Source organism: Panicum virgatum, chromosome 9N (assembly GCF_016808335.1).
Source record: "Panicum virgatum strain AP13 chromosome 9N, P.virgatum_v5, whole genome shotgun sequence".
NCBI classification, from domain to species: Eukaryota; Viridiplantae; Streptophyta; class Magnoliopsida; order Poales; family Poaceae; genus Panicum; species Panicum virgatum.
This window is the reverse complement of record NC_053153.1, coordinates 64,737,785-64,758,882: the sequence shown is the minus strand read 5'-3', so window position 1 is coordinate 64,758,882 and position 21,098 is coordinate 64,737,785. Positions and strand designations below refer to the sequence as shown.

Below are 21,098 nucleotides of genomic sequence, written 5' to 3'. Positions count from 1 at the left end.
GAGTCCGTGACACAGCACATCGCAGCTGCAGGAACGCAGGATCCGCCGGGCGACGCCGACGCGTCCCATTCCCATCGCTGCAGCTCAGCAGCTGCGACCGGCCGGCCCGGCCGCTCCCGTGCAGTGGCGCGCGCGGGTCACGAGAAACCAGCCGCCCTGGTGGATGCGGGAGCGGTGGCCGCGGCCGTCCTCTGCTTTGGATACTCCTGCTCCAGCTCCTGCTCGTGCTCGGCTACTCCACCTTTGGACGGTGAAGCCATAAACACTTGCATCCGGAGTACTAGTAGTAAGCACATGGGAACTGAACGTTTGCCAAAGGGAAGGGGACAACGAGGGCTTCTGGAGTCTGGACCGTTGCGATGATCTGGAAGGGATAAACAAAAGCGGTGCTGATCCCTATAGTAAATGGTAGAGTATATTAACATTGAGGCCCTGTTTAGATCCCAAAACGTAAAATACAAAAAATTTGTAAATCACTTGCATGATGTACTAAATATAGTTGAAAAATAAATCGCATTACACAAATAGATTGTAAATCGCGAGACGAATCTAATGAGCCTAATTAGGGCGTAATTAGACACTAAATTACTATAGTAATGCTACAGTAAATACGCTATAGTGATGGATTAATTATGCTCATTAGATTCGTCTCGTAGTTTACAGACGAGATCTGTAATTAGTTTTGTGATTAGTCTACATTTAATACTTTAAATATTAAAAATTCTCTTTCAAAAATATAAAAATATAAAATGAACTAAAAGGTTTGAATTAATTACTAGTGTTACAAACATTATGCCGTCTTTCATCCTGACTCGGTGACCCTTCTGAGCTCCTTTTTGGTTTGGGGTGTGGGCGTGCGTGTGGATAGGATGTTGTGTTCGAAACGGACAGATCTGCTGCTGTGTCACACTGGTGCTGGGAAATGCTGTTGATGGCGGTCTGAACTTGTTGTGGGCTACTTTTAAGCCCATGTACCGCCTAGATTCAAGCCCAATAAAAATGGTTGTTTATATGGGCTCCGACAGCGACTAGGCCTGACCCACGACTTTCCTTTTCTTTTTCCTTTTTTTTTAACGGAACTTTTCGTTCCATTAACTCATAGACTCACGGAATCACAGGGCATCAGATGCTCGAGCCCCTCGTGCGTACAAACCTAGTGTAAGGAGGCAGTAGCGGATATAGGATAATTACTAGGAAAAAATAAATTCAGCATCTCCTCACAATGTATCCATGGTAAAAATAATGCTCATTGTCAACCGACTGATTTTTAGCTTATCCATCAGTCACTCCTTTCAACCATTGGATTCTAGATCAACAGCTCAGATCCTTTGTCAGCTTCAATTGTGTTGTGTGCGTGATTTTTTTATCCTTCTGCTCACATCAAGTTAACGGGTCCGCCATTATGCCTGTTGGACCCATTATTAGGCTACGCAAGTTTTTTTTTTTGAGAATCACACAGTACAACGAAGACGCCCACAACACGCACGAGCACTCACACCCTATGAATACACGTACGCAAACCCTACCCCTGTGAGCACCTCGAAGGACTGAGCACCGACAGATCTGAAGATTCCCGAAGTCACCACTGGCGCCTCGTCATCGACGGGAACGTCGCTTACCACTTAATATCGACGGGAACGTTGCTTACCACTTAACGTATAACACCGATAAATCCTAGAAAAATCCCAAGAAAAGATGCGAGCACCAGGATTTGAACCCTGATGGGTAGTGTCCCATTGGACCGTCCTACCATTGGACTACAAGCCAATTCGCGGCTACGCAAGTCTTTTGACCTGGCTGACTAACAGGTTTGTTCCGCTGTTACACAGGCCAGTTGTGTTTTGGATTTATTGTCTGGTTTTTATTATTTTGACCATTTTGGAGCTTTAACATATTTTGTGTCTGTTAAAGAGTCCAGGTTTTTGAATTTCTAAACCATCGGCACTCACAACTGTTGTTTGTTTTGTTTTGAATGTTTCTAAAAAATACATGCATTATATAGTTGTATTTGAAGTAAATTACTTTACAAATGTGAAACTCCAGAAAAAAATCAAACAGACAGGAACTACAATGTACATGCATAGGTGAAATTTTCAACAAAATCAAACAGATAATTTCCCTAAGTTTGTGTCATGTTATATAACAAAAGGAAAAAAGACAAATGCAGGAAAAATGCTCTGCTTTGCTGAAAGGAAATTGAGATATTAAGTACATGTATAAGATGTTGAATCGGACTACTAGACTACTAGATTGATCTTTACACCAGGCAGAAGAAAGCTACCTATGATAGACCACAACAATAACAAAAGGAGATCAATGCCGAGGATGTTCAAGCATGATTATATCTTGAGCAACTGTAAATCTGTAATGGCATGTCCACAAAGATTCTGAGCATAATTGATGAACCTGTGAATGCATGAAACCATAAGAAACAAAAGTGATATCAATAACACAAGGAATTATAGCAAATAAAAAAAAGATTTAACCAATTTGGTCAAGCATTCACAAAAAAAAATACAATGAAATAGAGAAAAATTATGATGTCATGTTATGAGTAACTCTAATACAAATTTCTTATGATTTTGTCTCAAGATCATATACTTTTCTATCCACATGAGGTCATTTCCCATTTCTATTTCATAGAATGGAAATACAAATGTCTTCAGAAAGAGACAGAAAGAAGGGACTACCATAAAGCTCCTAGGCTACTACTCTGATTCATGCTAACACCTTAAGGAAGCCAAGTTCGTAAGAAAATAAAATTGTTAACTTAATTAAGCATGTATTTTCTTTATTACCATCCTTTGCATATATGGTGAACACATAGAACAAGATAATAAATAATTTGGATAACTTTATCTGATATGTACCCTACTTATCTAAAAGAATCATTTGTATGTGTGTCCACTGTATGTTCTTAATGAAGCATGTTACGCCCAGGGTTTTATTTCCCGACCGGTAACCGGTAACCGCCGGGCTCCGGTTCCGGTTTACCGGACCGGTTTGACCGGTTACCGGTCGGAACCGGTGGAATTCAAATTTAAATTCAAAAGGCGCAGTTCAACCGGCTTGTACCGGTATACCGGTCGGTTAGACCGGTTTACCGGCCGGTTTGACTGGTAACCGGTCAAATTCAATTTTTTTCTTTTTTGGTTTAAATTCAAATGCCCGCAAAGTATACTAAATAAATATTTGTATAATATATTTTAGTCTAAATGAACCCTCCAACCCTCTTTTGTACTACTTTTACATTATATTTGTATACTTTTGTATGCACGTTTTTTTGTTTAACTTCAAATCCCCGCAAACTATACTAAATGAACGAATTTTTGAGAAAATTTGACACCATTAGATTCGTCGCACCTTGAAGTATTTTAAGGAATTTTTTGAGAATTTTTCATTTTTTTGAATTTAAATTTAAATTTTGAATTTGGGCCGGTCAAACCGGACCGGTTCCCACCGGTTAGGTAAACCCTGGTTACGCCCAGGAGTAAGAAAACCTCCTAAGCCATTAAAAGGAGCTCTCGTTGCATTAGCTTCTGTTCAACCACCCTCTTGGATTAAATGTTTCTCATATAATTATTTGTGCATACTAATGTACAGCAAACGGATAGAATTGTTCGTTTCCAAAGAACATAGTAGCTAATGCTTTGGATATGTTTAGCTAATGCACAAAAGGGTTTAAATGAATTATTGCTATAAATTAAGAACTGTAATTTGTAAGGGCGATTCAGCTTGCCTTAAGGGTAAAGAAAATTAATAATGTAGTCAAGCTTGAATGCAAGAAAAACTTCTCAGCGTAACAATGCATTGGCGTGGAGGAAAGAAACAACATGCAAATGAAGATGGAGATCAAGGTGAAACTACACAAGGGAAGTCCAAATCCAAGGGGCAACGGAATACAGCTGCCTATCTTGGGGCAATGGCAGCCAAGTTTGAAAAAAATAATTCTAAGGTAACTTACAAGGAGCAAATTTGAAAGAAAAAAAATCCATAATTACAGTAATTAACAATTAGCAAATTTGTGTTACATAGAAAACAAACAGTAATGAATACATATAAGGTTATTCATTTTTTGAAGAAAAGTAGACCATGTCAACTCAAACTTTAAGATACCAAGGCTGTCTCATTAGGATTTTAGTTACAAAAAGCACAACGACGAAAAAAGGGACTAGCGATGAAAAGTGCGCACACGCATATTTAACTACACTTTAATAACAGAAAAATTACAATGATATAAATGTCGTGAAAATAAATAATTAGCATCATTGAATGAATCAAAACATTTGCATATTCTCGCACAAACAAAACCTTTTCTTAACTATTTGCACTTTAATTGATGGTTAACATAATTTACAAATGATGAAAATGACAGCCAAGTATTGCTGCCAACTAACACAGGGTCATGATTTTTATTTAAAACAAATAATGGGGACAGAATAATTACACACAAATAGACCATAATTAATTTTGCCACAAAAAAATTTAACTGAAACACCACTATATTTACGCTGTAATAAATCAGATAGAAACCTACAGGAAAATCAACAAATGAAGCCACAATAAAACTCAATCGGACAATTATGAACAGACAAAACCTACAAGAAAACCCCAAATTAGACACTCAGAGAAGACAAAACACTTTCATATCTTAGGCTTAGTTGCAAACACCTTCTTACTGGTTTTATATTACTTGGAGACAAAATGTATTAGACCCCTGGCTCACCTGCAAAACAGAGCACACAAACACCTGAGAAAGCAAGAGACAATGGTGCATTACATTGAATTTTCCTTAAATAACCGAATGAATCTATATCAAGTGAACCAACAATTGCAAAAAGATACAACTTTTTAAGGCAGAATGTACAAAGTTTTTTAAACTTTATTTGGAAAAACTTACACCAGACTAAACCTAAGTTACACGATTTTAATGTTGTGAATTATGTTATCTAAATATTGTAATCAACTGATTACAAATTAAACTAATGACATGTGCTACAATCTAAAACAGTTTGTACTAATCAAGAGCTTGTTTCAACCTTAAAAGGTTGTGTGGTCCTAAACCTAATGTAATGCTACCTAAGGGTGGAAATCAACAGATATTTCTCTATATAAAAATTAAGCACATTATCCCGACAAAGCAAAAATAAATACTAACCTTAAATGAATGCAAATAAAAAAAAATAAACCTCTCTTTTTCTTAGTATAGTATTGTTTGTCATCTAAAGAATAACAAAAACTTGAACCCCTATGTTGTAAGAGCAGTTTAAACTACTTAGTAGCTAGTACTAATGAAGTAAGATGGGAGATACATGACAACTAAGAACTGAACCGCAACTAATTTTTGGCTAAACACTTCAACTGGAACAGATGAGCATGTTTGGCTCTTCAGTACACACCCCAACTACATATATGAGCATACTGTAGTGCACAACAAAAATAACTGATGAATGTAGAATCTACAAACCAAACCCCAAATTCACTCAAGGCAGGCCCTAAAACCTGATTGGTGGCATATGCCTCCATCAAGAACACCGGTCCAAGATAAAAGATAAAAAGAAGAAACAGGAAAAATGGAGAGAGTGGGGAGCAACGATCAAATAAAGAGTACCCTTTTAAAAAAAACAACAAAAGTTGTAAGATCTTGATTCTTGAACATCAGTTTAAGGGGAAAAGGCCAAAAAGAAACTGGGATATAAAGAAATGGTGATGGGAGCTCTACCCAGTTGTACGAAACTTCATACTGCTGCTTGCCGGGAACGCGGACGCCAGCTGTACACACCAGATCAGGCTTATTCTTCTTCGACGGCCACCAGATCTGGCCTGTTACTCAGCAGTAGCCGCTAGATCGATGAGGACCATCATGCGAGTCCACGGGGCGTCGAGCCATCTTGTGCAAGAGGTTTAGGAGAGAGAAACGAGAGATGAGAGTGAGGAAAGAAGCTATCCAGTTCATATACAAATATATCTCCTCAACTGGCATCAAAACCTACAATGGATGCACGGCCTAACTCAGCTCCTTCCACGATGAGCCCATGCCCCTGATCCTGCTGAAGAAACTTATTAGCACTAGGTAATAATTATATAGTTATATAAATTGTGTGCAGTGTGCAAGAGAGATAGAGTTGGGGGGGGGGGGGAGCGTGTGTGAGAGAGGTTATTTGAAAAGGATCTATGTTTAAAAATAATTGAAGATAACTGCGAAGCACATAGATATACATTCAGACCAAGTTGTACAGGAAACAATGCTAACAAACCTAACAATAGTAAAAAAATTGTACACATATCCAATAACACGGCCAAAACACTATAATGGGGCACATCCGCAACAACAATAATGGAGTACTGATAAGCCTGAATATTACAGTTTATCCTAATAAATTAACACTGTAATGCATGCTGAAAATGTAGTGGGAACCATGTAAGTGATGTTTACTGTGTATAATCAATGGAATTTTTTACACTAGTCAAAATTCATATACACATGCTGCTTTGGGAAAACAACTTTATGTTCCAGTTTGGAAAAAAAAATTACATACATCAGCAAGCTTTCATAGTTGTAGCATTGTTCAAAAATGGTATTGCACACACAGGATAGAAAAGTTAAGAGTGGTAGAGAAATGATTGATGATACAGTTCTAAAAAGTGGAGCCAAAGATAGCTTAGACTTGTGTGCCAGTACAAAATGCAAGTTTATATTGGCCACTATGCTAAAGGAAGTAGAAATGCTATCTCCCTCCCTCCCACCCCAACCCCAAGGCATATCTAACCTGTTGTTTCAGAGAAAAGAAAAGAAGATACAACAAGACCATTCTTGATTCATGTTTAAAAAGAAATGGTTTCATCCATTTCTAATAACACCAACATAAACCAAGCTACAGTTTATTACGTGCTTCACTAAAAACCACTAGGTTCTGTATCCTACTCAATTTAATCATGTCATATATGATCAGCATCAATGGAATCATGTGAGTATAGAAATGATGTTAAGCACTCTGATTACTTCAAAAGTACTCAAGGAAGGCCGATTTATACCCAGCAAAAGGATATTCTGACAATATAATTCCCCAAATTTTCAGAAAACATAGCTAGCAGTTTAATTAGCAAGGTACAAATCATATAAGGGCAAAAGGAAAAGGTAAACAATTACAGGTGATGGTTGCATATACAGTGCCATACATTAGATTCGCCAAATCAATTTAAACCAGTATCGGCATGTAAACATAATTGGGAAATCCACACATCCATTAAAAAAATTTACGAGGCTCTAAGCTTGTACTTAAAATATGGGTGCACTTGAGGATTTACCGCTATACAATCACAATGACATATGGCCTAGGACTTGGGAGTCATTGAGAGTCTCAGTCCTCTATAGGAAAAAATGATCAATTATATTGCAACAATAAAAAGTTCAGGTACAATTTGCACTCAATTTTTGTAGTTCATCAGATGAATTTCAATCACAATTAACCAAAAGTAGGAAAACACACTGATTTTACACATTTATAGTTCACAAAATAAAATCTGTCATTACCAAACCGTGTTCCGCTAGGCGGCGCCTAGACGGCGCCTGAGCGCGCTTAATCGCTAGGCGAAGCCCATCGCCTGGCCTAGGGGGGTAGGCGCCATTCTGGGCGCTAGGCGAAGCCCATCGCCTGGCCTAGGGGGGTAGGCGCCATTCTGGGCGCTAGGCGGCGATTAGGCGGAGCGCAGGCGGCGCGGAGGCGGGAGAGGTGGCGCTGAGGCGGACACGCTGCTGATTGCCGCCAAAATTTGGCCCCGCGGCGCGAGCGCGCTCGATTTCCCGTGCGATAGCGGATGGGGCGGCCCGGCGCACGCGCGCAACAGAGTTAAGCGGTGCGAAATCGAGCGGAAAGAATAGGGGAAGGGGAAATCGAGCGGGCCTGCCATTTGCCGGTCGGACGACCTCGGCACCATCACCAAGAATCACGCCGCCGGACGAGGTCTTGCTGGTCGAGCTCCTCCCGCAGGGCAACCTCCTCCCCGCCTGGAAGCACCTCGTCCCCGATGGCGCTAGCTGCTCCTCTCCCTTCCACCGCCGGCTGCTTCCTCTTGAAGCGCCCCGACCCGAAGATCAAGGCTAAACCATGTATTAATTACCGAATAGGGTCTCCGGCATAATACATGTTACATCAAGTGGAGTCCAGAGACATACAGAGCTTTATTCAACATGTACACGAGGGATAAAGCGACAACACAGAACAACCATAGGATAACGACTAGCATGACGGCATGGAGGACTAGCTCTTCATCCATCACGGCTTCACTCGATCAGCTTGGGTGCGGACACGATCTACTCGTAGTCTTCTGGCACAATCAGGATCCTCTGGAGAAAAATCAACAGGGGTGAGTACAAAAGTACTCAGCAAGCTCCACCTCACCCTACGGGAGGGGAAATGACATGAACGACGCACTTTGAGCACAATGCATTAGCAATGCAACTAATGGTATGCAACTCTTCCCGACAAAACCCACATTAGGTAGCTCATTAGTTGTCAGGACCACACCGTCAATGTTTTCAAATCGGCTGGTCGGTCCTGGTCGCCTAGGGACCGACCAGGCGATTAATCGCGATTAGTCGACGACCAGGTCGACCTGGTCGAGCCTGGTCGAGCCTGGTCGTTCCCTAATCGTCCATATGTCTACATGTTCAGTATATACTATATAGTGTATATATAATTATATATATATACAATATAGTATACAGCAAGCAATTCTGCAGGTTTTGGTGACTTACTTTTGATATTTGCTCTCCAGAACTCCAGCTTCTTGTCCAAAACTCCATATTCTTCTTGCTGAATCCCTGCTGCTGAAACAAAAAAATGAAGTTGTTAGGAGAAAGTGAGAAACCTTCATGCTGCCCTGGTCGAGAAATGCCCTGGTCGACCGACTAATCGCGATTAGTGGACGACTAATCGGACGACCAGGTTTCTGGTCGCTCTGGTCGGGTCGGTGGTGCTGGTCGGACTTGGAGAACCGACCTGGGCGATTAATCGCGATTAATCGCGATTAATCGGACGACTTGAAAACATGGCACACCGTAGCCTGCCCATACCGTGGGCACGGACCATTCGAATGGATTATACACTCTGCAGAGGTCGTACACTGTACCCACACGCTCGGCTGCCCGAACGGACAACCGACATAGCCGACACCCAGCCGTGGTCACGCCCCAGCCCGGCCGCACAAACCCTCGGGCCCTGACCCCAATGGTCTATACCCGTAAACCATCCCTGCGACCGTCAGGCTAACCAGTGGGATTAGGCTAAGTCCGGCCCATACCGGAACCTGTGGTCGTACTAAAGTAAGCTAGGTGAGATGTCAAAACAACTCGGTCCTTATGGTTCAACAGGGCAGCAACCATCCCTCAACATGTCAATTCGAGCCTACCACCACGGTAGCACTCACCTGCCAGTCTACCACCACGGTAGCGCCGGCTCCAGCATACCCAGCTGCCCTGGTCTCAGCCAGATCCCTTCGTATCCTATTCTCAGCTCTGGATATGCATGACTACTAAGATGCATGCATGAGCACACTCAATCACTCAAGTACTGGTATATGTAATCGATCCTAGACCCAGGCTACAGCTAAACGTCCTCACATGGATGCAACCGCTCACGTAGGGGTCGATGAAACTTGCCTTCGCTTGCGTACGCGTCGGCGGCGGCGGCTTCCTGCTCGTGGTACGGGTCTTCAGGCTCCTCCTCGGTCACTCCGTGATCTACGGGCGAAAACGGCACAACCGGTAAACAAACACAAGCAATCAATAAAATAAGCTCAAATGGAGATGAAAATAGGAGGAATAGATAGTATATGATTTGAGGAGAGTTAAGGAAAAAGAGTTACGTGAAAAGGAGTTGATATGAAGGAGATATTGAGTTTACAGTATTGATTGGTAGAATGATTTGGATTAAGTGCTCACGGCCTGGTGGGTGTTTTGGGCCATTATTAGTGTTGTGGAGTTAATGGTCGGGGGAGCTGCCTGCCATCTCACCTTGGCGCGGAACAGCTCGAGGAAGAGAGCCAATTGTTGGAGCTTCGTCTCGTTAGTGAGCTGGGCTCGGGAGGAGTGGTTCAGCTGGCGGAGCGAAGCGGCTTGGTGTGCTTGGGCTGGTGACGGGGCTCGTCACGGCCTCGCTCCTTTTATAGGCGAGGAGAGCAGCAGCGGTGTCGCGCAGGGACGGGCGACGGCGTGGGCTGCGGCAGCTCGTCGTCAACGCGAACAGTGGCAGCGCTGAAGGCGCGAGCGTCGAGGCGGCAAAGCCGGCGAGGACGCTGCAGCGGCGTGGGCGAGGTGGGGACGCGGAGGTGGGCGGCACGGCGTGGTGCCGGCGGCAGTGCGCGGTCTCGTCGTGGGGCCGGCGTGTCGCGCGTGCGCAGCGAGAGTGAGCGGGTGAGGCGGTTCGGCGGAAAAAATCTCGGCCGGCACTGTGCGTGGCGACCCCGATTTATAGCGAGGTGGGTGCTGCCATGACGGGTCATTTCAAGGTCAATGGTGTAATGGTGTGGGTATTCTGTGGCTTCCAGGGAATGATGAAGTTATGGCAAAGGAGATAGGCGCTGTCATGATTGTCTGTGAATTATGGCATGGTACGGTGACTCGAGAGGCTTTTATGGAAAGAGACGAGATGATTTTTGTCGTAGGTGCAAGCATGCATATGCTGGTTATTGGAGGGAACGAATGTACTAACGCAAGGCAAGAGTATAAAACAGTTTACCTAGTAGTTATGTAATACTTCGTATAACGTTAGTATTATTTTATGTTACTAGTTTAATTGCAACATAAGTTTTATTTTAGTGATTGTTGGAAATTGAGGTGGCCCTACTAAGTTGAGGATCTACACCAACTCACTTCAGAGTCGGTTAGCTTCTAGTTACTTAGTGTACCGGGTCCTTTTGACGGAAAGCCGCCTTTTGCTTCCGGGAGGCAGAGCCTACCAACAGATGAAGCTGGCTTCCGGGTGGCAGAGCCAACCTTCGATGAAGCCCAGACCCTTTTGTGATCCCGAGTGACAGAGCCAACCTTCGATGGATCACAACTTATACACTAAGTGCTAAGCTTAACCGGGAGACTAACACTTATAAAGACGCTTACCTTATTGGAGCAACAAAGGAACACACACCTAGCACACTCTACCTATGCTCACTTCTACCATGCCCTTGGATGTGTGGGATGGAGTGGAGTAGTATGGCAGGGCAAGGGGTGTCACCCTCCTTATATAGGCACCCATACCCTCTTGAATGAGTGACACATGTCACACTGTAGGAAGTTCTCTACAAATATCTAAGTTCCCTACAAATATCTATTTCTAAAAAATTCTAAATTTTACCATGACAAGAAAATATCCAAGCTTCATGTCTTCTTATGATTCTTGTGGAACATTCTAGAACCTTGTCATGGTGAATAAAATTATGCCATGGTTTATTCTTATTTTTATAGAACCTTCTAGGAGTTTGCATTATATATTTCAACACTCCCCCTTAATCGTGATGAAAACTGGGATGTTACACCTCTGCTCGTCCTCAAGGTGAGTTCCACTTCCCTGCTCGTCTCCCCTATCCCGGCGGCTGCTCGCCCCCCTACCTGCTCCTCTCCTCTCCTCTCCCCCTCCCCTGCCGATTTGCGGCTGCTCCCCTCAGAGCTCCCCTCCCATCCCCCTCCCCTGCCGATTTGCGGCTGCTCCCCTCAGAGCTCCCCTCTCATCCCCGTCCACCTGCTACCCTCCCCTGCTCCACTGTCCCCTCCTCTGCTCCACTGTCCCCTCCTCTGTTCCTCTACTCTGCTGATAAACTGAATCTGAATGAATGATTAGTGAATCTGATTTCATTGTCTGATTGTTTGAATATGAATATGCATGTATGAATCTGTTTGCATTGGTTGTTTGCATTGCCTAAATGTATAGGATGTCTACAGAAGCTGCAGCTGCACCTGAAAATGAAACAGAGGAAGTGACATCTTACTGCTTTCTTTTTTTCTTATGAACTGCTTGCTGAAATTATTCAAATGTGTTGTAGGAGGAAGGAATATGCAAGACTAAGCCCATTGGAAGGAATCAGGTATGTCCAGTGGTCATTTTTTTATATTTAGTATTTTAGTTATTTACTGCAACCTATATATTCAGCATTTTTTGCTATTTTTGGCTATATATACATAATATATATCAGTTTTGCCTAAATTGGCAAAACGCCTAGAAAAACGCCTAGGAACGCCTAGGCTCGATTAATCCCGACTAGGCTCTAGGCTGCAGGTCACCGCCTAGAATCCGCCTAGCGCCTAGCGGAACCAAGTTACCAAATAATCAGAGACAGACCTCCTGTGAAGGAGATCCATGTAGATTGAGCCTTTTAAGTGACCTCATGAGACCCACTTCTTGACGACACGAGTACTGACTATCAGAGAGCTACTCAATCAAAGTAGGGTGGAAAACTAATGCATAAAGTTCAGTGCAAATGTTTGAGAGCCAGCTCAGTTACTGTTTTAGACTATAAGAAATACCAAGATCTAGAGAAGTAAAAAAGGTCTACCAACTTTATTAACTGAAACTGACATTACTGGTTCAAAGATATTCCCAGCCGATAAACATGAGTTTCATATCCTTGTAAATAGCTTTATCAATTGGCCACTCATTTTTAGTAGTTAGTACAAAGTTAACTTGCAGGCTATCGTTGCTACAAAAACAAGAGTTCAACTTAATCAAACAAACAAATGGAGAAACTAGAAACTCAGAACTAAATCAATTAACAACATGCTCAGAGTTTTTTAAAAAAAATATTCAGAGTTAGCCCAATGTGACACATGAAGACAGACATATGAAATCAGATTTGTATAAAAGAAAAACCACATAGAAGTGGCAATAGAGATGCATAGTAGCAAGAAATGGTTGCTGCAAAATGAATAAAAAGGATTGTTATAAGTTGTACACATGTTTTTTTAAATTACAGTGACCATACACAAGATAGGCTAAAATCTATGTTGTAAGTATAGTATTAAGCAGCTCTAATTGAAATAAAAAAGAAGTTCAACTACCACAAAGTAGCGTCACACAACAAATAACAGATAAATGTCCAAAAAAAGAGCAACACATCGTCACATCCTAAGAAAAGGCATGAGTTATATACCAAACATAAAGTCCACATAGATGCATATATGAACATATGCTACCCAATACTGAATAAAAGAGGATTGATTATACCCCTCAATATAAAAATTTACAACGAGCATGAACATAAGTTACAACAAAATAATTATGTGTAACTATAACATGTTTAAACTATAATCAAGAAACAAAATTGAAAAATACCTTGCTTGCAAAAGAAAGTAACCTGGCCCTTGCATTGGAGGTGGAGTGATTTTTGTATCTCCACTTAGGTGAAAAAGGAACAAAGGAACACACAATACAATAAGTAAGGGCACATATAATAACTATAATAAGAACCAGCAGGATAAACGAACACCCTTCCAGCACCAACACAAAAATAATAGTGAAAGTAGAAGCACAGGCAAATGGGCCACATACATTATCTTTGAAATTACAAATGAAAAAATAACACTATAAATACTGTGAAAAATACAGATCAAGGATCTCATAGTTCTCTTATGCACAAATGACAGTAAAACTCAGATGGTAAGAGATAGAATTCATTATGATTAAGATTATGAATTAAATTTTAGGCAGTGTCAATTTTAGCTAAATATATGGACACCCAATTTTAGATAAGAAAGATAAGACAAAGTAGAAGCACTACATAGAGGCACCATATGCAATGTACAACATAAAAGGGATCATACGATTTAGAAACCAGTCCTACTTCAAACCTCTAACAGTACATTTTGCATAGACGTGCTAACAAAAGTCAAAATGGTTATATTTCATTGGAAATTGCCTCACGTAATAGCTTATAAAGTTCAACCTCACATTAACTTCTACTTAAATAGGGATAGTGATTTTACATTACGGATATGGTGTAGTGTTCCTAGGATTATATTTCATTTTCAGACTTTCTAGCTGGCTGGTTGCAACAGGGGGCTGCCTGAAAAGCTGAAGGACCGGACAGGCGACCAAAAGGGGGGAGGGGGGGTGAATGAGAGCCAATAAAAATTCTCCGAGAAAACGAGGCCTATGTCCCGATTTCAACCCGACACACCTCTCTTCTAACCGCCAAAGCGACACACGCCAACACATGACGAGTTCACCCTAGGAACGGTTAGGAAAATCTCGACGCAAAGCGCATGTAAGCAGATAGCGATTCACTCAAGAAAGGCACAATACAAAGCAGAAGCCGAGGTTGACCAAAACACCGAAAGCTTGGCACAAAGGGGAAGTTGAGATTTACTAAAGTGCCGATCGAGCTTTTCCAAAAGGAAGAGATTTACTAAAGTGCCGATGGAGCTTTTCCAAAAGGAATAGAGCTAGCAACCTCAGTTAATTAGCTTACTACTAAAAAGCATGCAAAGGCTAACAAGCATTAGCAAAAGCAAAGATTAATTAACACAAGCTAATTGACAAGTCTAATCATGTGAGCAAAGAGAAAAATGCAAACCGAGCCTTCTCCTGGCTGCACAGCTCCTGATCTGCACAGCTTCTCCAGGCTGATCGTGCCCGCTCTCTCTTTGGTCCCCGTGCAAGGCCTGTTGGCCACCTGCCAGCTGCTGGCTTGTTACCTTGTTTCTCGACCTGCTGGGGCAAACCGTCGAACACCTTGTCTACACGGTGGAGGTGGTGCTGTTAGTCGCTCGCTGCTCCTGCTGGGCTGTGTGCTCCACAAATCCTGCAAATCGCCACGGTGCTGCTGCGTGCCTGCTGTGTCGCTGGCTGCCTTGCTCTGCTTGCTGTTTCGGTAGATCCTTTGTGCTCTGCAAGAACAGAGAGGGAAGGGAAGGAACGACAACACAGGGAAAACCAAATCTTGCCTGCTCCTGCACCTGGCGCTAGATGCCTGCTGCTTGTTGCCTTGGTGTACGCGCGCTGCCTAGGCACCCCCTGCACTAGCGCCCAGCTCTGCTTGTCTCGTGCGCCAAAAGCTAACATGATGACACAAGAAAATTGAAGCAACGATTCTATCACAATCATCAGATGCCATCATTAAATTTTCAGAAGCCTAATTATATAAATCAACATGGCACAGGTGCAAATCACAGCTAAACACAAGAGGAAATCCTAGAAAAGTGCATACAGAGACACACTACACATCTATCAGGGGGGTAACAACAGAAACACTAGAACAACAAAAATCGAGATCTAGGAGGGAAAATGAAAGTGTTAACTCCAGAAGATAGAGGGGGAATATGATGCAACCACGGAATCCATATGGGGCGCACGAGATCCAGGAAGGAGGAAACTGAAAATGCTCACCTGGAGAGGACACGACACTCAGCACCCAGCCTAGAACAGAACTAAAGGGGCATTGAGCAGGTTGCCGGCAAGGAGCTGGAGCCAGGCTATAGCTCCAAATCACCAGCCGAGGGAGAACAGATGGAGGATCCATGCTGCAGCCCGCGCAACCCAGCGCCGACGTGCCACAGGAGCTCTCCGCCGCCGCGCTGAACTCGCTAGAGGGAGACGAAAGAGAGAGAAGTGAAAGGGAAGGAAAATAACCGGGCGACACAAACGAGCCCGATGTTAGTAAAACGGGTACACCTGGCGGAACCGATTCCACAATTACACACAAAACACTCACAACCGTCGCTATTAGATCCAACGCACCACGTCGTCACGGAAAAACAAAAGGAAAAAGTCTACTTAATCCCTGAACTATCAGAGCGGTTTTGCTACATTAGCACGGTTTTATCTTTTTTATTTATTTCTACTAAATCTTTGAAAAATTATAGTAAATTATAGAAAAATCATAAAATGAAAAATCTAATTTTGTTGGACTCTACATGAGTAGATCTACACAGTGAGCATATAATATGGTATAGTTTTGTACAAATTTTTTTATGTAGCTTTAGATATATATTTTTCTATAATTAATTGGAATAATTCATATGTGCAGCTTCTATGGTCCAATTGGGGTGAAATTTTTATGGTAAGAAAATTATTATATGCTTGAACTGTAATAAAAATTTCATACTCATTGGACCATGTATAATCTAGTTATAGATTTATTTAGTTTTATGCTCATTAAATCTATGCTCCAAATCTATTAAATCTATAACTAATTTATAATTGATCTAATGAGTATGAAATTTTTACTACAGTTCAAGCATACAATAATTTTTCTACCATAAAAATTTTACCCGGACCATAGAAGCTGCACATATGAATTATTCCAATTAATTACAGAAAAGTATAGATCTAAAGCTACATCAAAAATTTTGTACAAAACTATACCATATTATATGCTCACTGTGTAGATCTACTCATGTGGAGTCCAACAAAATTAGATTTTTTATTTTATGATTTTTCTGTGATTTACTATGATTTTTCAAAGATTTAGTGAAAATAAATAAAAAAGAAAAAGATAAAATTGTGTTACTGTAGCGAACCGCCATCCGAAACCACCTGAGGGGTTATTTAGCCGGTTTTGGATAGTTTGGGGGCTAAAATAGATGGTTTTAAAGTTGGAGGGTGAAGTAGACTACCACTGATAGTTCAGGGGGTTAAGTAAACTTTTTCTAAAAACAAAACCTCAATCGATTGAGGAGGAGAAATCTGAAAAATAATAGGGAAAATTTAGAGGAGCTTTATAGATTCAGCAATGGTAGGAGGGCTAGAGTCCCTCCCACCCACCATAGGCTCCGCCCCTGCAAGGAAGTACCTTGAGGATATTTACAACTAAGCGCTACAACAGCATATGTAATTCTATTACAAGTTTTAGGAGAAAATAAAATTTTGAACTCAGTAAACGAAGACCATCATGCACTAGAACTCATGCACAATGCCACCTGTTTCAGCCAATGCGAACGAGTTAGTCTCCAAATCAGGCTTCGCGAGCTAGGACTACTTTTTTAGCTTCAAGTTAATTAGGAGAAATTATTTTTTTAGCTTCAAGTCCTAACTAACGGGTGGCTAAAAAAGTAGTTTCTCCTAATTAACTTTCCGCTCATGACCACTTCATATTTAAGATTTGACCTATAAAATTATTTTAGCAGGAGGAGCTCCACTAAACAAGCATAGAAAACTAAGGGTCTGATTGGAGGATCTAAAGGTGAGTGCTAAACTTTAGAACCTAGTAGCACTGTACTTTTGCTATAGTTTTTAAGTTTTGGCTAAAGTATAGCCCACCCCCATTAACACTCTTGTTTTGGATACATTAGTGCTCAAATTTATCACTTTCACCTATTAACACTTAGATTCAAACCGACCCTAAACGTTCCAGATAATTCTCAAACTCTAGATAATTCTCAAACTCCCATGGGCAGGGCGGTGCTGGTGAACACCGTGCTGGACAGCCAGTTGATCTATGCAATGTCGGTGTTGCACCCGCCGCAAGGGACACTGGACGCCCTGGATCGTCACCGACGCGCGTTCCTCTGGTCGGGAGATGAGCAAGTGCATGGTGCGCAGTGCCTGGTTGCGTGGGAGAAAGTGTGCCAAGAAAAGGAGCAGGGCGGCATGGGGATTAAGGACATCGCGGCGGAAAACAAATGTCTGCTGCTCAAACTCCTACACCGGCTGCACAACCCCGGCGACTCTGCGTGGGCTCGGTGGGTGCGGGAGCGCGTCGACTTGGCAACATTGACCGGCGATGTCGCCGGTCCGCACTGGAGGGACCTGGCGGAACTGCTACCTCTGTACCGTGCCGTCACTTCATGCGTGGTCGGGGATGGGGCCTCAACCTGCTTCTGGGAAGATCGATGGCTGGATTGCGGGAGGTTGAAGGAGGTGTTTCCCCTACTCCACAGCCATGCCATCAGCTCGGAGGTGTCGGTGGCATGTGTGCTGCGTGATGGCATCCGGGCACACCTCATGCTGCGCCTGACTGCCGGCGCGCGGGAGGAGCTTGCCAAGCTCTCCCCGCTCCTTGATGATGTACTGCTCTCCGAGGAGGACGACCGGCGAACCTCGCCACTCTCCGGGCCGGAGAACGCGCTGCGCGCCGGCCCCATCTACAAGATGCTGATGAAGATGACAGGTGCCCCCTCTGTGTGCGTTCTCCACCTTTGTCTGGCAAAACCACGCGCCGCCGCGGATTCAATTCTTCGCTTGGCTCCTTGTTCAAGAAAAGATTCAGTGCAAGACGAACCTCCTGCTAAAGAACATCGTCGACGATGCGCGATGCGAGCTATGCAACCAAGGGGATGAAGCCTGCGACCATATCATCTTCACCTGCCCTGCTGCTGCTGATGTCTGGTCCGCGCTTGGGGTGAACACAGGCGGGTGCAGTGTGGCCCGGCTGTGGACTGTCCCTTGCCCGGCAACGCTGCCAGCCAAGCACTCCTCGGTTTACATCCTCCTGGTGTGTTGGCAACTGTGGAAGCAGCGAAACAACCTTGTCTTCAATGGTGTGCCGCCCTCCATCTCGCGGTTCTGGTCCGTTTGCAAAGAGGATGCACAGCTGTGGTGCCAACAGTGGCCAGTGGCGGACCGTGTCTTAGCGGATGTCTGGTGTTCCACGTTCTCTTCAATGTAAATCTTGCATCAAAAGGTTGTTTCACCCTCAGGTTTAAACCTCAACCTCTGAAAATGTAACTGATGTACTGACATTTTGGCTTGCGAAAAACCTATCAGAATATTCAGGTGGGGATGCTCTCCCCCGTGACCGTCAAAAAAAAAATTCTCAAACTCCAAAGTGAAAGGAGATGACAGAATTATATTGTAGTAGAGGCTGCATGGTACAAGTAGCAGGGGTAGTACAGTACAGAGTTTGCCTGTGGTTGTCGCTATCGTCCTGGTGCTAGATCGACTACAAAAAATCGCCTAACGAAGCTGCAAGTACGATCAACCGAGCTTAACAGCTGTCGGTTAGGTTCGGGTAGGTCCATTAGATCACCTTCATCTCATCTCGCCCCGCCCCGCCTGCCGAGCAAATCCAGGCAGCTTCCCCGCCGCCGCGATCAGCTGCCGGCGATCGTCATGCACTACGGGATCATCACGAGATCGATCTCGGTTAGTTAAATCGTTGAGCAGCATCGCCTAACCGCAATCCACCCGTCGATCGGCCCCCATTTTTCCTGCCCACCGCCTGAAAACCCTGAGCGTTTCCATGCCAAGTCAACCTATCTCGCTTTTGATGACGCTTTTTGCTCGACGCTAGGTTAATTAGCTTCGCTAGCTAGCTGCTTGTGTGGAATACAGTCGACGGGGTCAACTCCACGGGCTATATAAAGGGCTCCCTGCAGCGCCGTGTCCACTCCATCGAGCTAGCTTGATCGATCAGTGAATTAGTTGAGTGATAGCTCAGTTAGTTAGCTGATTAACGTGCTGCTCGTTGCAGGAGCCGTCGAGCAATTGAGCTAGCTAGCGATGGCAACCTCGATGGCTCGCCGATTCGTGGCGGCGGCGTGCGTCGCGGCCGTGGCGTTCGCGCTCTTGGCAGCGCCCAGCAGCGGGCAGCTGGACCCGCGCTTCTACGACAAGGCGTGCCCGGCGGCGCTCCCCACCATCAGGAGGGTGGTGGAGGAGGCCGTGGCGGCGGAGCCTCGCATGGGCGCCTCGCTCCTGCGCCTCCACTTCCACGACTGCTTCGTCAACGTGCGCACCCCGCTTCGCCGCGCGCTTGCATTTACAATTTCCAATTCCGTGGATGCGTTTGGGATCTCTCCCCGGTGTTTTTTGTGCGCCAGTGTTTGTTCTGATGTTTTGTGCTCGATTAGGGGTGCGACGGGTCGATCCTGCTGGACGACACGCCCTTCTTCACCGGCGAGAAGAAGGCCTCGCCGAACGTCAACTCGGCCCGCGGCTTCGACGTGATCGACCGCATCAAGGCCGCCGTCAACGCCGCCTGCAGGGGCAACGTCGTCTCCTGCGCCGACATCGTCGCCGTCGCGGCACGTGACTCCGTCGTCGCGGTCCGTTCGAGCGCCTCCATTGACCTTTACGTATAACCGTGCACCAGACGCAGCAGCTAACTAGGTGGTTGTCCATGCATCCTCGTCTTGTGCGTGCAGCTGGGAGGGCCGTCGTACAACGTGCCGCTGGGCCGCCGGGACGCGCGCACGGCGAGCCAGGCGGCGGCGAACAACAGCATCCCGGCGCCGACCTTCGACCTCGACCGCCTCGCCTCCAGCTTCGCCTCGCACGGCCTCTCCCTCCAGGACCTCGTCGTGCTCTCGGGCGGCCACACGCTGGGCTTCTCCCGCTGCGCCAACTTCCGGGGCCGCCTCTACAACGAGACCGCCGCGCTGGACGGCCCCCTCGCGGCGTCGCTCCGGGCCGTGTGCCCGCGCCCCGCCGGCAGCGGCGACGACAACCTGGCCCCGCTCGACCCGACGCCCGCACGGTTCGACGGCGCCTACTTCGCCGCGCTGCTGCGGCGCAGGGGCGTGCTGCACTCGGACCAGCAGCTGTTCGCCGGCGGCCTTGGCGCCACCGACGCGCTCGTGCAGTTCTACGCCGCGAACCCCGACGCGTTCAGGAGGGACTTCGCGGAGGCCATGGTGAGGATGGCGAGCCTCGGCCCGCTCACCGGGGCCAGCGGCGAGATCCGCTACGACTGCAGGAAGGTGAACTACTCCTGAGCGAGTGGTGTTCGTTCGCGCGCGCGCGCACGATGAGCTTGCGGTAGTGTACTGTTCAGTCCAGAACTGTCGTCGCGTCAAACGGAGTGGTTAAAGTTCAGTTACATTTTCTACATTCACGTCCTGATATTAGTAACTTTTTTTTTGGTTATTTTTGTTTCATCATGTGTTGTACTACGCCTTTTCAGTTACATTGGTTGATGAAACATGGGTGTTTCTAAGACAGATGGAGGATGATCTGCATCTTATTGGTAATGCTGGTGTCGTGGTGTGCCGAAATCATCTTTTTCCCCCTTTTTGCAGCAACTGCACGGGATTTCTGCTTGTGTGTTCAGTTGGTGGACCTACTAGCTTCTTTTTTTTTTTAAAGAAAGACCTACTAGCATTTTGCGGTTGCTGCGAGTCGCTTAGCTTTACAACCTCTGCCATGAGCCTCTGACTCCGTTTTTGCTCTCCT

The 21,098-nt window shown here is 44.8% G+C and overlaps 1 protein-coding gene and 1 long non-coding RNA gene across 4 annotated transcripts; one reads left to right on the top strand and one right to left on the bottom strand.

Moving 5' to 3' along the window:
• Positions 1–2,087: 2,087 nt before the first annotated feature.
• LOC120687991 lies at positions 2,088–15,629 on the bottom strand. 3 transcript variants are annotated; one of them, XR_005680937.1, is made up of 6 exons: positions 15,375–15,621; positions 13,323–15,043; positions 5,994–6,047; positions 5,723–5,890; positions 4,672–4,726; positions 2,088–2,406 (listed from the first exon to the last, which is right to left on the bottom strand). It is a non-coding gene; the product is annotated as an uncharacterized LOC120687991 (long non-coding RNA). The 3 variants fall into 3 exon arrangements; XR_005680936.1 differs by lacking the exon at positions 2,088–2,406 and having other exon boundaries at positions 4,444–4,726; XR_005680935.1 differs by lacking the exon at positions 2,088–2,406 and having other exon boundaries at positions 4,444–4,726; positions 5,723–15,043; positions 15,375–15,629.
• Positions 15,630–19,303: 3,674 nt separating this feature from the next.
• On the top strand, positions 19,304–20,896 carry LOC120690161 (peroxidase P7-like). The gene is made up of 3 exons (XM_039972702.1): positions 19,304–19,655; positions 19,778–19,972; positions 20,072–20,896. Exons 1-3 carry the CDS (start codon positions 19,428–19,430, stop codon positions 20,639–20,641), a joined length of 993 nt encoding a protein of 330 aa, XP_039828636.1. The 5' UTR covers positions 19,304–19,427; the 3' UTR covers positions 20,642–20,896.
• Positions 20,897–21,098: the final 202 nt, after the last annotated feature.